Source organism: Mastacembelus armatus, chromosome 5, assembly GCF_900324485.2.
Source record: "Mastacembelus armatus chromosome 5, fMasArm1.2, whole genome shotgun sequence".
NCBI classification, from domain to species: Eukaryota; Metazoa; Chordata; class Actinopteri; order Synbranchiformes; family Mastacembelidae; genus Mastacembelus; species Mastacembelus armatus.
In genome coordinates, this window is record NC_046637.1 from 2972790 (window position 1) to 2988960 (window position 16171).

At 39.7% G+C, this 16171-nt stretch overlaps 1 protein-coding gene across 1 annotated transcript in view; it reads right to left on the reverse strand.

Annotated features, from left to right (window-relative positions):
- Positions 1 to 16171, reverse strand: part of grip2b (glutamate receptor interacting protein 2b) — a 56243-nt gene that overhangs the window by 23802 nt on the left and 16270 nt on the right. Inside the window, exons 3-12 of the mRNA XM_026306884.1 lie at positions 14616 to 14751; positions 14295 to 14440; positions 13258 to 13344; positions 12680 to 12755; positions 7941 to 8086; positions 7341 to 7488; positions 6260 to 6429; positions 1686 to 1841; positions 1078 to 1230; positions 802 to 988 (exon numbers count right to left, since the gene is read on the reverse strand). Of these exons, the coding sequence (XP_026162669.1) occupies positions 802 to 988; positions 1078 to 1230; positions 1686 to 1841; positions 6260 to 6429; positions 7341 to 7488; positions 7941 to 8086; positions 12680 to 12755; positions 13258 to 13344; positions 14295 to 14440; positions 14616 to 14751 (1405 nt within the window). The remainder of the gene's footprint in view (positions 1 to 801; positions 989 to 1077; positions 1231 to 1685; positions 1842 to 6259; positions 6430 to 7340; positions 7489 to 7940; positions 8087 to 12679; positions 12756 to 13257; positions 13345 to 14294; positions 14441 to 14615; positions 14752 to 16171) is intronic.

Consider the following 16171-nt stretch of genomic DNA (forward strand, 5'->3'; position numbering starts at 1 on the left):
ATGGTGTTAAAGTCTGTAAGTTGTGGTTAACTGTAATTCAGGGTGGTTTGAAGGGGTTTATTTGGATTCACCCTGTCAAGCAGAAAGGAAGCTACTTATCGATTCCTCCGGCGCAGGCAAGGGGAAACTAGGTAATTAGTGTTGTTAGTGTGGGCGCTAATGGAGATGGGAGTGTGGCCTTAGGGTGCAGAAACACACCCAGCACTTAGAGAAGCTGTTAATACAACAGGAAGATCAGTCATTAGAAACACACTAGTACATCGATATTTGGAAAAACTCCACCTACACCTCCACCTGCATAAATGCTTAAAAATGTTTCATATGGCCACACATAACACAGAGCCAAGAAGAACTGTTTATATCCCAGTAACATCAGTCTCACACGTGCCCACACACACAAACACACACAAACACACACAAGGAAGATAAGTAAAGCTGTTAATGTACAGTAGCATTAAAGTTGGCACACACACACACACACACACACACACACACACACACACACACAGCTATTAGTAAAACAAGTTAATTATACAAATACAAACACACTGTTAGAAGCCTTTTAAATGCCACACCTGCATGTTGTCATACTGTACTTATGAGTACATTCACTGGTAATTTCAGAGGTGAAAAAGTAATTATGTGTATGCAGATAGTTAATAAAAAATACATATTTGTAAGTTTATATTTATAATTTAATTTTGTGGGCATTCAAACAATCTGCCATAATATACAAATGGAGCATTTTGAGTTGGGTATATCTCAAACTTGGTGTGTTTATGTGTGAATGTGTGTGATCACCTCTCTGCAGAGCTGTCAGGCTCTATGAACCGGATTAGAGGTGGTGCAGACAGTGTTTCGGTGGCGAAGATTCCTCCCTGCAGCTGGACTCCAAAGCCGTTGAGTGGGTCACCTGTTAAGATGACCTCACTGGTCTCTACGTGAACCACCTGACCACCTGGGCCCACTGAGCTAGATGCCAAAGACACTAAACACACACATACACACATATTACATGTCTGTTTCAGAGAAAAAAATTATTGTAAATTCATTGTACAGACTGAAAGACGAGCCTACAGGAGCTCTTGTGCTCTTTCTTCCTCTGCCGTCGTTTGAGCAGTGAGTTGCGTGGACTCATGGGAACTGTAGGCCTGGGCAGGGTGCTGGAACTCTGGCTGCTAGGGCCCGATGTGGTTGTAGACCCGGGAGAGAAACTGGCAGATACCAGAGCTGCGAAAAATGAAAGAAAGGTCATGTTCAACTTTTACCTGATAGAATATGTGGGCAAGATCATAGGAAATGAAGAATTAATTAAAACCCAGAAGAAACAGGAAAAGAAAATAAATCAGTTACAGCAGATGGGAAAGATTAAGCTACAGGGAGAAAAAGAAAAAAGGAGATGAAATAGTAAATGTGTTGTTATAGACAAATCTTGGATAAACTGACAAAGTGGGTTACATCTGTCTGTAGATGAGAAGAAACAAGTTCCCTGTTTCTCCAAGTAGCATCTTCTTCGTGCATTGACCAGGTGATCTCACAGGTTTGTTCAATCCATATCTTTAATTATATTTTCAGACTGAGCCAAGAAAAAGTAATGAGCAACAGAAAGAATCAATAAAGAGATGAAAGAAAGGGAAGACAAAAGAAAGAAAGTCTAACAAGCAGCTTTGTGTTTGTGTCCTTACATTTGCAGTAGTCGAGGCTGTTGATGGTGTTATTGTTCGAGGCAGTCCAGGACTTGTTGAGGGTAGAGCTTGTGTTGCAAAGAGTGGAGTTTGGAGGATGACAGTAGTTCACACAGGGGTCCCAGGAGTGGGGGTGGTCCGACTTTTGAACCTTCACTAGAACACACACACACACACACACACACACACACACACACACACACGCACACAGTTTTGTCATTTGCAGGGACTGTACTCAAACATTAACCCCGATGCCTGCATATATAACACTAGAACCTAAGCTGAGTTTAACCTAGTCAGAAATCCTTGAAAACAAACCAGGTCTGAATTCTAAAAAGCCAGATAATATTCGTCCAGTTCTTGTATATGAAACTACATCAACTTACTGTATGTTGAGATGTCAACATATTACATATGGTTCAGAAGCTAAAGGTCTAGGGCACTCTCAAACACTTACTGTAATTTATTGTCTGAAAAGTTTAAGGTGGACAGCTTGCCGAGGTACCAGGTGACAAAGCATAAAGCCTCGACCCAGTCAGTGTCTGTTAATCATAAACCTATTTCAGGCTGGATCGTAGTGGCAGACTTATGGTTCACATGGCTGGTTCTTCATTACAGAAACATCTGAAGAAAATTAGAGTTGAACAGTGTAAAATTATTCACTAGTGCATATATTGTATGTCACCACTGCTGATAAGCGATCAGTACGTCCACCCAGGAACATATTCCAGCATTTTAGTGGACACTAATTTATTGCGAAGTCTTCTGTCTAATACTGGCCTACACTTTTATCCACTTCCAGTTTATGAAGAAACTCTCTAAACCCTGTATTGAGCCTCTGCAAACTTGGATATTGTTAACTTTTATCTGTAGTATTTGCTGTGCTGCAAATTTCTCTGTTTAACAGGATATTTTACCCAATATTACGGCATATACAGTATACTACAGCCAAAAGAGAAGCTCTGTTCAAACACAGCGTATGTGCAATGTGCTAAACATATGTTTTAGTTAGTTTAAGCACTGACTTAAATGGTAATACTCCCTGAAACCCACGTAGTGCCAGTAAAGTTACCTGCAACATGCACCAATTTAGAAAAGGGCTAAACTACTGATCATGAAGTGAAGTCTGAAGTGTCCTGATATGCAGCGAATCATAAGCAAGTATGTTCCAAAAACAACCATTATAAGGATTCTGCTATTCATTAGCATATCATACAGCTTAAAGTCATTCCATGGTTGATTAAATTTACAACAACAGCGGCAACAAAATGGAAGCCTGATTAAAAACACAGAAACGCTGGAGGACTGGACCATCTCTTAAAAAGACACATTTCCTCAGATGTTGAGGATAATCTCATCTGGGGAAACTCAGCATACAGTGAAGAAGGCTGACAACCTACACAGCTTCATGTGTAATTCCTCACTACACGACACTTATCTCGACTCTGAAGTTTATCCTAAGCTGCCCTGTGCTGCCACATCCATCCAGAAGAGCTTTTGTTTCCACAGTATGTGAGTCGTCGCATGCAAACTGCTCAGGAACAGTATTGTGCTGGGCAGCCTCTGTGTGAGAGATCTGACAAATGTGGAAACATTTTCCTCTCTAATCCTCCCCGAGAAAAAAGTAAAGTCATTACGTCCAGTGACAACAAACTGCAGGGACAGATCCGCTAGTAGACCGCACACAGGCAGCACACTCACCTACGCTTATCGACACTTCTTACATACAAAAATAAAGCAGAGAGTGTTTGTGTTAAAGCATTTGTCCGGACTCACAGCATCACTAATCTGTGGTGCAGTAGCACAGACCGAAACACAACTAAAGTCACACACACACACAGCAAACTGGAAAAACCTTTAATCACAGTGTCTATTAATAAAGCAGTGGCTGCAAGGTCAGCTGCAAGGCCATCACTATCTTAATGAGATGTGTTCACCTCCTAATACACATGCACGCACAAAGATGGTGGCACAAAGGGAAAGAATGATTTTTGCCTTGCAGAGACAGATGAAGGAGATACTAAATGAGATGGTGACCTTTAGCGTCTGTGTGTGTGTGTGTGTGTGTGTGTGTGTGTGGGGGGCATTCACTTGAAACTCCAAGGACTTTCTAGAAATGAGCTTTATGGGACTTTGCCACTTCAAAAGACTAGCTGGAACAGTAAAAAAAAATAAAGAGAAAAGAAAAATAATAATGGAAGACAACATGCTAAAGAGGGGACATTTGGTCAAGAAGATGAGGAGATACATGCTTAGTATATTGAAGAGGAGAGAAGAGGGAAGGGAGAGAAACAATAGGAGAGAGGAAGAGGTGTCAGGCTGTAAACAGCTTCTGACAGTTGCAAAAGAGGTGTAATGATTTTAATTAAATACCACTCTGCCTTTACACTCTTTTATTTCTCATTCATCCATTACAGCCTTCTCTTGTGGCACTTACATACTGAGGTGAAACTCAACCCACAGAATTTGATAGAAGATGGAGGTTTTAGTCCAGTTAGCATCTAGAAGTGCTAATCTTTATCCTCATGTCTTTCAATGACAATTTAATCCTCCGTCTTGTCCTCTCTCAAGAGTCACTAATTAGACCAAAGAAAAATGTAATAAAAACATACACATATAGAAATGAATTTTTCCAAACAACCAGAAAAAAAGGTATAATTCCATTTAATTAACTGGATTCACTTTAGTTACATTTGACTGAAGTTACTACAATACTGACACCTACCAACGTATTCAGTTTGCTAACCTGTGTATATTCCGCATACGGGCATATGCGTCTTGTGTGTGTACATGTTTCTTTGTATGGCTGTGACGTGTGTGTCATATTTAAACCCCTCAGCTGCGGGCATTAACCTAGGATAATAAAGCAGCCATTGGAATCAGCGTTTTCCCTGCAAATCCACTGGCACTAATTCTTCTGCAGATGAAAAGCCGTCGCTTGGCTACGGGTGAACAATCATTCCTTCAACTAATTAAGCACAAAGTTGCCGTTGCAGCCAAAATACTGGCTGTTTGCTGTTCTGCAAGAGAAGATGTGGGGTAGAAATAGACCAAAATGGCTGGATTTTTTTTTTTTTACTCTAATCTGCTCTAGTAAATGTGTGTGGGGCAAATTATGTGAGGCCAAATCCTAAAAATATCTTGGCAGTGGTTTTTATTCTGCTCTAATTCGGTGTCACATTTATGCAAAATGATCATTGAAAGTGAGGACGTGAAGCTCAGACATTTAAAATACATACGCTACATTACTATTTATTACTAACTGCTTTGGCCATTTGCACTCCACTGGTGCTAACACTGGTTATGCTGATGGCTGCAAACAGCTTAACGTATGAATTGTCACTAATCCTATGGCCATTATCAGTTGTTACTAGGACCACAGATGTGGTTTAGTAAGGCCCCACTCCACTGTGTAGTTCCTACCTCTAACATGCTCCAGAGCCTTGTCATCATGGTCAGGGATATAACAATGAACAAGGGGCATAAGAGGTTTAGGCACAAGCATAGTTAAGTGTCAACACTAAGTTTTTTAGCAGAACAAAACCAATAAAAATCAATAAATGAAACAATGTAAACATATATAGTAGTTTATATAATCATAAACTACTTAGCAGATGTGGCATTTTAGCTTCCAGTGGCTGAAAAGACGAGGACGAAGTATGGAGTCACTGTTCAATTACACTGCTTTGACAATGGATGGATGGATGGATGGATGATAGATAAATAGATAGATAGATCTGTATTAATCCCCAAGGGGACTTTCTCAGCTTAGTGGATCACAGAGTTGCTGGATAACCAGTTGTAAATAGAAATACGGTATTTTTGAAAAGTATTAAGGAGTTTTGTGGCTATGACACATGTTTATGTGAAGGAACGACGCAGGTTTTATGGACATATAGAAACACACAGACACACAGAGCTGAGTGTGAAGGGTGGCTGTGAAAGCCAGAGTGACAGCCGAAAGCTTCAAGCTCATAAAGAGATTATTATATGATTAACTGCAAGAGTAAGTCACACACAGTGACAGCAACATGTTCCCACAAAGAAATGACTTTTGTATTATGCACCAGCATGCACACATATATAAACGTCATGCTGAGATATGAATCAATATAGACACTCTGCTAAATCAGCTCCCTTAAAATCTCTCAAAGTGTGTACAAAACAACATGAATTTAAAAACCATGTAGCAGCATGTACCAAATATTTAAAGAATATAGATGTTTTTACTTGTGCACTGATGGCACTTCTCAGTTTTCTTATTCCATTTAGTTGACTGTCTTCATGCCAATTCTGCATTACATTACTACATAATTGTTAAACACCTGGCAACCAAAAGAAGACACACTCTGCTCTGTGCAGGAAAATATCCCATAATAACATCTCGCATTATAATTTTTTATGATCAGCCTCTATATGAGAATCATTTTGATGGCACGTTCTAAACCACAGAGATGGCATCGTGTAAAAACAGCTGTATTCATGGTGTGTTCAGGTTAAATTGGTGTGACTTGGCCTAAGGTGACCTCTGATTGGTTTGATGCTTTTTCTGTGTAAAAATGAACTGCGCCCACCTGTGTCATGTTGTTTCCCAGTTAGCCTTGTTTGATGGGAGGGAAGTATTTCTAATTTGACAAGTTCTGTTGTGCTCGCTAAAAGCTGCGTTGCCTCCAGGACTGTACAGTGTTCTGTTGATGTCCCATCTATGGACAGCAGGTGATCCCCTGCATGCAACGCTCCACATCTGGTAAGACACAGAAGAAGAGAATGAGGAAAGAAATCCTTTGACCTATTTTGGTTCTGCCTGAAAACAGCAACTACTGTAGCAACACGCAGATCGGCATGCTGCAGAAGCGGTCCCCGCTACTGTGGTGCACCATTTAAAAAATGAATTTGCATCCATGTGCGAATGGACAGTGACAAAATCTGGAGCCCAACAGTCAAACTGTTCAGTTGACTTTGTTATTTTAGTGCAATTCAGCCCTGACACAAAGTTCAAGCGCGTCATGTATATTTTAGAACCAGAGTGAGGCTCAGGGCAATTCTGTGTGTGTGTGAGTGTGTAAATATGCAGCTGTGTATAAATACTGTATGCAACCACTATATCTGTAACCCAACCTTAGGTTTGGAAACAGGAGTGAAAATGTATGTTCAAGGTATTTCCAACATTCACAGACATTTATCTCAGTTTAGGAAATTACACCTTATTACTGCCTTAGTTATTGTGCTTTCTACAATAATGGCCTAACAAAATGAAATGCTAAAAAAATAATGAATTATTAATGCACTAACACATGTAGTTTTTTCATATTGTATTAACATTTCACTGCCCTTTACTGCCACATCTTTCTTTGATGTTCAGTGTGTGGTTTTAGGGAATCATTACAATTACATACTGTCACAGGCGAAAATAGTAAATGATTTTTCCTGAAAAAAAAAAAAAAGGCCCCAATAAGTTTTACCAATTGCAGTTTGAGACAACCTGAGAGAAAAAAACAAGCTCCCTAAACCTTATAACAATAAAACTTTAATTTAGAGCTTCTTTCATCTGACGTTTGCCTGCTAGACAGCAGGACATGGTTCAAATAGATTTTAAGAGAATAAACCAGGGTGAATGGAGGTGTACATGTATACACAGTGTGTGTTTGTGTGTACCTGTCCACCACGCTGCCAGGTTTAACCCGGTCGATGACAATGACTTGCTTGTTTCGATGATTGGCCGACGTCAGCGTGATGCCCAGGGTCGCTCCTGGTGACTTGGCAATTTCCACTAATAGCGGACCGGAGGCATTTGCCAGTGTGTCTGATTGGTGAAATGAAATGATTGAAATGACTTTCATTTTATCCATCTCTTTACTGTGAGCTGGTGCTTCTACATGAACTTACAGTGAAATAGCAGAGTACCTTTCAATTTCTATATTATCAACATTAAGTTGTCTAGTATATAAGCTTGAGGCAAAAATGTCATCAAAAGTATAAACCACCAGCTGTGATAACCAGGGGATTATTTGCAATGCATTCTGGGTGAGTTAAATTGCTGTTTTACCCAGAGAAAGGCAGCTCTCAGCCTGAAGCAGCAGAAAATGCCAACATAGCCACAAAAAATGTTTTTCATTTTAGTGGCATTTTAGAAAAGTCTGTAAACCTTTGGCTCAAGCTTTAATGCATGTATGGTTTATTTGCCTCTGTGTGTGTGTGTGTGTGTGCGCGTGCGTGCGTGCGTGCGTGTGTGTGTGTGTGTGTGTAAACTCTCACCCATAATAGTGACATCATACTCTATCTGGAACAAGGCTTCCTGGCCACACTGAGCCAACACACCGAGGGCGTCACTGTGGTTTGCATTGTGCAGCGGCATGCCGTCCACACTGAGGAGCCGATCACCGGGACGCAACGTACCCTCTCTTCACACACACAGATTTACAGTAGTAAAAAAAAAAAAAAAAAAAAACACATCAAAAGTTGACATATGCAAATTTGGATAGACAGGCAACCTAAAATAATTTTATATTTCTCTTTATCTTCTTTTTCCTTTCCTTCACGTTTCCTTTTTTACCTTTTTGTAAGTCACAAGTTGTCAATTTTTTCTCGTGACTCTTCTTCCAGTTTTTCTAACTTCGATCCTTATTTCTAATCGTCCTTTTGCTTTAAACGTTACTGTTTGTTTATTGTTTCCAGCCTCTATCTTCTACTTACACCAATCTCAGTCTTTCTGAACTCACCCTCCTCCTGTCTCTGCTCTCATCCGTCTGGTACATTATCATTACTCCTGAGGTTTAAATGGACAGCAAACACCGGAAACAGCAGATGACAGATGACCTGCTGGTGCTGCAGTATCGTATGTCTTCAACTCAAACTGTTGAGATGGAACTTCATGTGATCAGGGTTTTTTTAAATTCTGGTCATTTTAAGGAAATCCTTCTTTGACAAAAACATTTGTACAGAGGGTACGGTCAATGTTTTAGAGGCAGTGAATGATACATACTAGGCAGTTATTTATTTCCTCAAAAATGGAAATGCAGCTTTGTGAATTTTTCATGCAAAGGGCTGCATTAGAGAACTGATAGATGCTTTATGCATCATGCCAGAGTGTGAGTAATACGGAGCTGTCATCATACCCGCCAGAAGTTGTAAAGTATGAAGTTGATAGCCCCGAAGCTTAAAAACATGAGCTGAGACCAAAAAGGGTTTATTACAGAAGAAATTAGGTTCTATGAGAGAGGCATCTTAGGAACACAGTCAAATAAAGGTCTTACAGAAGAATTTGCTTAGAACAAAGCTTTGCTTTACGGAAAGAGGAGCACAGGGTGGTTGTGATTGCAAAGAACTAATGCTAAAATGTAACTTGCTATTTTATGTTAGAAGGTCAACCACCCACAGATGTTATTTTAAGGGTTTGGGTAGATTCAACTACTTTAGATAGATTGCTCTAACTTTAGTTGTTGGTTGGCATAAACTACATTAAGAACTTGCCTGGCATTTAGCCGGCCTGCAGGCTTTATTTCTGCCCAAGTGCTGATGAGGTGAAAGCAGTTTCTTTGCAATTTTGCACAAAACTCCACAGCCCTTTCACTTTAATTCCTAGTGGATAATGCTTAAAATGTAGGCAACTCCTGGACTGTATAGTGCTGTGGATTAAGTTTCCTCCAACTGGCATATAAATGGGATATAAAGCAGCATGAATATTTCTTTTATTTCCCTGGACTGACCCACATTTTCAGGATGATTCTCTTTAAATGGTGTTTGATGAGCTTGAGAGCAAAATAACTCAATTGAATCTTGGTCTCTTCTATCAATTTATTAGATCTGTGTATGAATTTTTGGCAGCATATTGAATTCTATTTCTTTCTATGCAAATACATCTACAGTATATCTTAATATACAGGCTATTAAATCAATATAAAGCCATTGATTATATTCATCCGCTAGTTCTGGTAGTCTGCAATTGACTAAAATCTACATTGAAATATACAGAAACAATGCTTTTACAAACCGTAAAAATGGTGTTAAGATCTCAAACAAACATGAAGTCATTTATTCAGTAGAAACAGTTGCTACTAGATTAAAAATAGCACAGCTCTCATGTCTGTTGTCAACTGACTGAAGCTGCTATGTGATCACAGAAGCGCTGCACTTCATTTTTCCAATATTTTCCTGTAACCACTAAAAAGTCAAGCAGCAGATCAAAATTAGACTTCTAAGCAGTGACACAAATAGGTGACAAATTGAAGAAAAACCCATCAACAGCAACATAAAGTGTCAGAAGGAGGAGTTATTTTACCACAAGCTTCCACAACAGCTTTAGTGCTACTTGTCATGGAGTCTCCAAATCTGCTGAGCATCAGTGAAGAAATGATCTGCAAAAGATATTCCCTCGTGCCATGTTTTGTCGATAGTGGAGGACAGCACTATCTAACATGTCACTCCAAAATCTCTCAGAGGTGTTCGTTTGGGATGTGGTGACAGAAAGCCACAGCACACGATTCACATTTTCATACTCAGCTTATTTACTGATGCCTTGTGCCCTATTTGGAAGCGTCTATACTCATTTTTCCTCTACTTTTACTTTTATTTCTCACCCATCCGCATGTGCTTTACATTTTTAGGTAAAGTTAATAACACTGCTTAAAAGAAACAAAGAAAGAACAACATTAGTCTTCACTCTGGTGCTGAGCAATCACAGTTGTGACACTTGACAGCATTTCCCAGAGAATGATTCACAATTAAACCACGTTTAATTAAATTTAGACTAGAGAGACATTCAACACCATCCAGAAGTATTCAACCTGCAAATATTACTGATACTAATTACTTCATGGTGTCACACATATTCTTAGAAAAGCTTCAAAAAGGACTGTGGTTAGAAGCTAATACCATATGCAACTGATACACTGACCAGCTCCAAATGTTGATATGTTTTCACGTGAATTTATTTTAAGTTTAGAGTAGATTAAATTACACTGGTAAAGATCGAGCTCAAATAGTTTTTGGAGAAGGTGCAAATTTTTGCTCATGGTTTTGCAAAGATGGCTTCATCTACAGTGGGTACGGAAAGTATTCAGACCCCTTTAAATTTTTCACTCTTTGTGTCATTGCAGCCATTTGCCAAAATCAAAAAAGTTCATTTTATTTCTCATTAATGTACACTCAGCACCCCATCTTGACAGAAAAAAACAGAAATGTGGAAATTTTTGCAAATTTATTAAAAAAGAACAACTGAAATATCACATGGTCATAAGTATTCAGACCCTGTGCTCAGTATTGAGTAGAAGCACCCTTTTGAGCTAGTACAGCCATGAGTCTTCTTGGGAATGATGCAACAAGTTTTTCACACCTAGATTTGGGGATCCTCTGCCATTCTTCCTTGCAGATCCTCTCCAGTTCTGTCAGGTTGGATGGTGAACGTTGGTGGGCAGCCATTTTCAGGTCTCTCCAGAGATGCTCAATTGGGTTTCGGTCAGGGCTCTGGCTGGGCCAGTCAAGAACGGTCACAGAGTTGTTCCGAAGCCACTCCTTTGTTATTTTAGCTGTGTGCTTAGGGTCATTGTCCTGTTGAAAGGTGAACCTTCGGCCCAGTCTGAGGTCCTGAGCACTCTGGAAGAGGTTTTCTTCCAGGATATCTCTGTACTTGGCCGCATTCATCTTTCCTTCAATTGCAACCACTCGTCCTGCCCCTGCAGCTGAAAAACACCCCCACAACATGATGCTCCCACCACCATGTTTCACTGTAGGGATTGTATTGGGCAGGTGATGAGCAGTGCCTGGTTTTCTCCACACATACCGCTTAGAATTAACGCCAAAAAGTTCAATCTTGGTCTCATCAGACCAGAGAATCTTATTTCTCATAGTCTGGGAGTCCTTCATGTGTTTTTTGGCAAACTCTATGCGGGCTTTCATGTGTCTTGCACTGAGGAGAGGCTTCCGTCGGGCCACTCTGCCATAAAGCCCCGACTGGTGGAGGGCTGCAGTGATAGTTGACTTTGTGGAACTTTCTCCCATCTCCCTACTGCATCTCTGGAGCTCAGCCACAGTGATCTTTGGGTTCTTCTTTACCTCTCTCACCAAGGCTCTTCTCCCACGATTGCTCAGTTTGGCTGGACGGCCAGGTCTAGGAAGAGTTCTGGTCGTCCCAAACTTTTTCCATTTGAGGATTATGGAGGCCACTGTGCTCTTAGGAACCTTGAGTGCTGCAGAAATTCTTTTGTAACCTTGGCCAGATCTGTGCCTTGCCACAATTCTGTCTCTGAGCTCCTTGGGCAGTTCCTTCGACCTCATGATTCTCATTTGCTCTGACATGCACTGTGAGCTGTAAGGTCTTATATAGACAGGTGTGTGCCTTTCCTAATCAAGTCCAATCAGTTTAATTAAACACAGCTGGACTCCAATGAAGGAGCAGAACCATCTCAAGGAGGATCAGAAGAAATGGACACCATGTGAGTTAAATATGAGTGTCACTGCAAAGGGTCTGAATACTTATGACCATGTGATATTTCAGTTGTTCTTTTTTAATAAATTTGCAGAAATTTCTACATTTCTGTATTTTTCTGTCAAGATGGGGTGCTGAGTGTACATTAATGAGAAATAAAATGAACTTTTTTGATTTTGGCAAATGGCTGCAATGACGCAAAGAGTGAAAAATTTAAAGGGGTCTGAATACTTTACGTACCCACTGTATTCCACACACAGGATGTGGAAGACACAAAGTGTCTGTGTAAATAAGGGGGAGCCATGAACCTGAGGTCCTCGTTAAAAACCAACATTTTATAGGCCTAACAATACATAGAAAAATAACACTACTGCATATTGTCTTTAAACATGCAGGCCCAGACAAATCTCCCACCAATACACTGTACATACGCAGCCTCTTGCACAGTGTCAGCTGAGATCCAGGCAGGATAAATGGTGTAGATAAAAGATGGATATACATACATACACACATATAGAGACTGATAAATATATAACTTTGTGTACTACACAGTGTATATGTTTATGGCTACCTGTCTGCAGGACCTCCTGGCCTGACGTAGGTGACCACAAGGGGCCGTGACTTGTGCCAGTCTTCGTGGTTCCCACCTGTAAGAACAGAGCACAGCTGATCAAACTACACGCTGGACCTCTGTGACAGGAACCCTTTACTTTCTCCATTTATTTACACAGTTGTTTATCTAACCAAATTTCAGTCACAGACGTGGCAGCTCAAAAAGGCTCTTACTCACATTGTTGGAAAAGAATGAGAACATGTTGGGAAAAACATGATAATGATCTAAAAGTAGCTAATGGGTTACACACCGCAATAAGCTTACAGTTGATCTTTACACTAAACAGTGAGTTAACTGAAACTAATGGCTTCCTGGAAGGTTGGGTATCAGGTTCACATTTCTCCTTTATAGTTTTCCAACTTCACTTCATTTCACACGTTTAGTACCAACACATGGAACTGATGCCATGCCACTAAAGCAAGAGGGAAGAAACAACACTACTGCAGCAACCCCTTTATAGCTGTCTATATAGTCCTCCACACACACACACACACACACACACAGTATAGCACTTAGCTTCTTTCATTAATGGTTACCTCTCATGACGAAACCAAAACTGTTCCCCTCTTTGTTCAAACAGATGTCGATTGTCTTTGATATAACCCCTGAGGTGCTGTCTGGTGCTGTGAGAAGACAATTTATTACTATTAGTGAAAAAGAAAAGCAATAAAAAGCAATAAGCAGTAACTTCGCTCACATTATATTTTGAATTTTACATCATGCCTATGGACCATAAACATTTAATACTGAAAAATAATAAAAAAATGAACAATGACTTATATAATGTTATAAATTACAGTACTACACAAAACTTTGAATTGTGTGCAATATACTGTGTGAATTTTAATTAAGAATATCTATGGTCTTTATTGCTGTCACCGTAGCTGTGCAGACTACAATTCTATTATCTGGAATTGTAATGAAATAAAAATGAAAATATATGGGGCTAGTAGCTGTTTCATTCAGTTAATGAACTTATCAGGTTCTGACTGCAATGCACTGCTTTTTACCAGGTGTTTAGTAATGCTGTGTATTTATTATTATTATTATTTTTATCACAGTATTATGAACCAGGACCTCTATTGTCCCAACAGTGTCATCAACAAAATGACTCTTAGCTGCATTTTGCACTGGATGATTCTGCATCTCCTGATTTACATGAGCCAAAGGTTAGTGTGGACGTCTGGGTGAAGGGTGGGCACGTAGTGAGACTGACTTTCTATTGTAGTGAGACTGACTTTCTATTGTAGTGAGACTGACTTTCTATTGTCACACACCTGGAATTAACGTGCCTTTTCATCGACCATTATCACTCTATTTCTGTGTGTGTTGAGTGATTCTCATCATAACTTTATTTGGCAGATCGCAGCCTTAATTATCACATTCACCGTGTATGTTTATGTTAACAATTTTAAAATGTTAGCATTTGAAATAAACAGTGACATCCAGCATTTTGCATAACTGGCTGCCTCATTTACACCCTGTTCTCCTGAACACGACCTTACAGGGATTGTGAATGTATATAATCCTAAATGTCTATATATTATGTATATTTTGTTAGAGTAATATGAACCTGTAGGGGGCAGTTCATACTCCACTTCCAGCAGAACTCTCTCTCCTACGTTCTTCAATAAACTGATAATCTCTTCATGTCGCAGTTTGGTCAAATTGATGCCGTTCACAGACTTGATGTAATCGCCAACGTTTAACTGGTCACTCCTGCTCAGAAAAGGGTCAAAGCATGTAAAAGCTTAAAACAATCATTGAATCATATTTCAAAGATGGCCGTTATATTGGAATGACAGCACTTTTATATGTGTTACTGTAATTTTGTACTATGTTTGAATGTATTTATTCCTTGCTCTCCTCCTTTGGTAGTTCCTGTTTAACCCACCTGGCGGCGAGTCCTCCGGGCCGCAGGTTCGATACCCGTGGTTTTCCGTCCTTGTCAGTTCCTCCTGAGATGGTGAGGCCCAACGTGCTGCCTTCTTTTTTCACCAGCTCCACCATGGTCACCCCCCGCAGAGCTTCTAACCAAAAACACACATACACATAAAGACAGATACACACACAAAACAGGCAAGGAAGAGGACATACCCACACACAGATGTGTACACAGACATATGTGCACACACTCAAACACAAGAAAACACAGCAGAGAGAGAAGTGGTTAGCGTCTGCCCTGTGCCCTTCCTGATGCCCAGATACAAGGAAGATAAAACAGAAGTTGTTTGATGCTGTGTGTCCTTGAGTGAGACACTGATCCTCTGCCTGCTCAAAATCAGAGTCAGCTGAATTGACTAAAATGTAAACGTGAACATCAGATAAGATCCACATCAGATAATGAGAATTAACAAAGCCTCATTATTTCTTGAGGTCATTCCACTTGACAGAGATGAAAAAGGCCTGGCAAGGTCAGAACAGCTGATACGTACAGTTACAGAACTCTGGTGGAAATGAAGTAGCGTTAAATAAAAAGATTTTATGATAAAAACAAGTCTTTCTGAAAAGGCAAACAAATATTTTGCTTTGAGACTTTTAAGCTTTTTCTTTTCTGTCAAATACCCCAAGCACATGTACTATGATTCAATGTATTACTGTAAATCTAAAGCAGTACTGCATTAAAAAAAACAGCACAGTCTGTGATACTGAAACTCTCCATTGAAAACTGGACTGTGTGACTGTCCATTATAAAGTATTTCAACTTCTGTTAAAACTAATATTGATAAAATATATGAAGACATTACTGTGACTCTCCAAACTGAAACCAAGACTACGTATGTACTTCAGACAGTCTTTAACTTGTGTAAAAGTACAACAGTCCACTGAACCAACTGAAGTAAATTCTCTGTGGATTAAAATAACGAGGATCAAGTAACAACGGACCAGTCTGACCATTTCACCTGAAGGCCAAAAAGCTGTTGTATAGTGCTGCAACATATTCCCTGAACACTTAATTAAACTACTGGATAAACAAAAGTATCACAATATAATAATCTTTTCTAACAACCATTAACTGCAACAGGCCAGCTATTCTTGGGTTAAAGTCAAGGCTTGATGAGGTAAACAACTTAATGGGCTGACTTGGGAATGACGGCAGAGCGAGGTTCACCTTCATCCTTCTGCATCCTACCTGCCAGCAGTGATGAAAACAATGGAAAGGACAGTATGAAAAACATCAAGACGTGTTCTTCTCCATGTAGTAACCGTACTGTACGTAATACAGTGGCAGACTTACATCAGCGTTTACAGTAACAGAGACTGTAAAGGCTTGTAATTCTTGAATAAGATCATCTCCAAATAAAGACTGGCTTTTATATTTACGACCCCAATTCCAAAACTTGACTGTGTTTGCAAATCACTGCATTTTGTTTTTATGTAGATTTTACACAGCATCCTAACTTTTTTTTTTTTGAATGGGGGTTAAAAAAGGTGAAGTCTAGCCAAAAC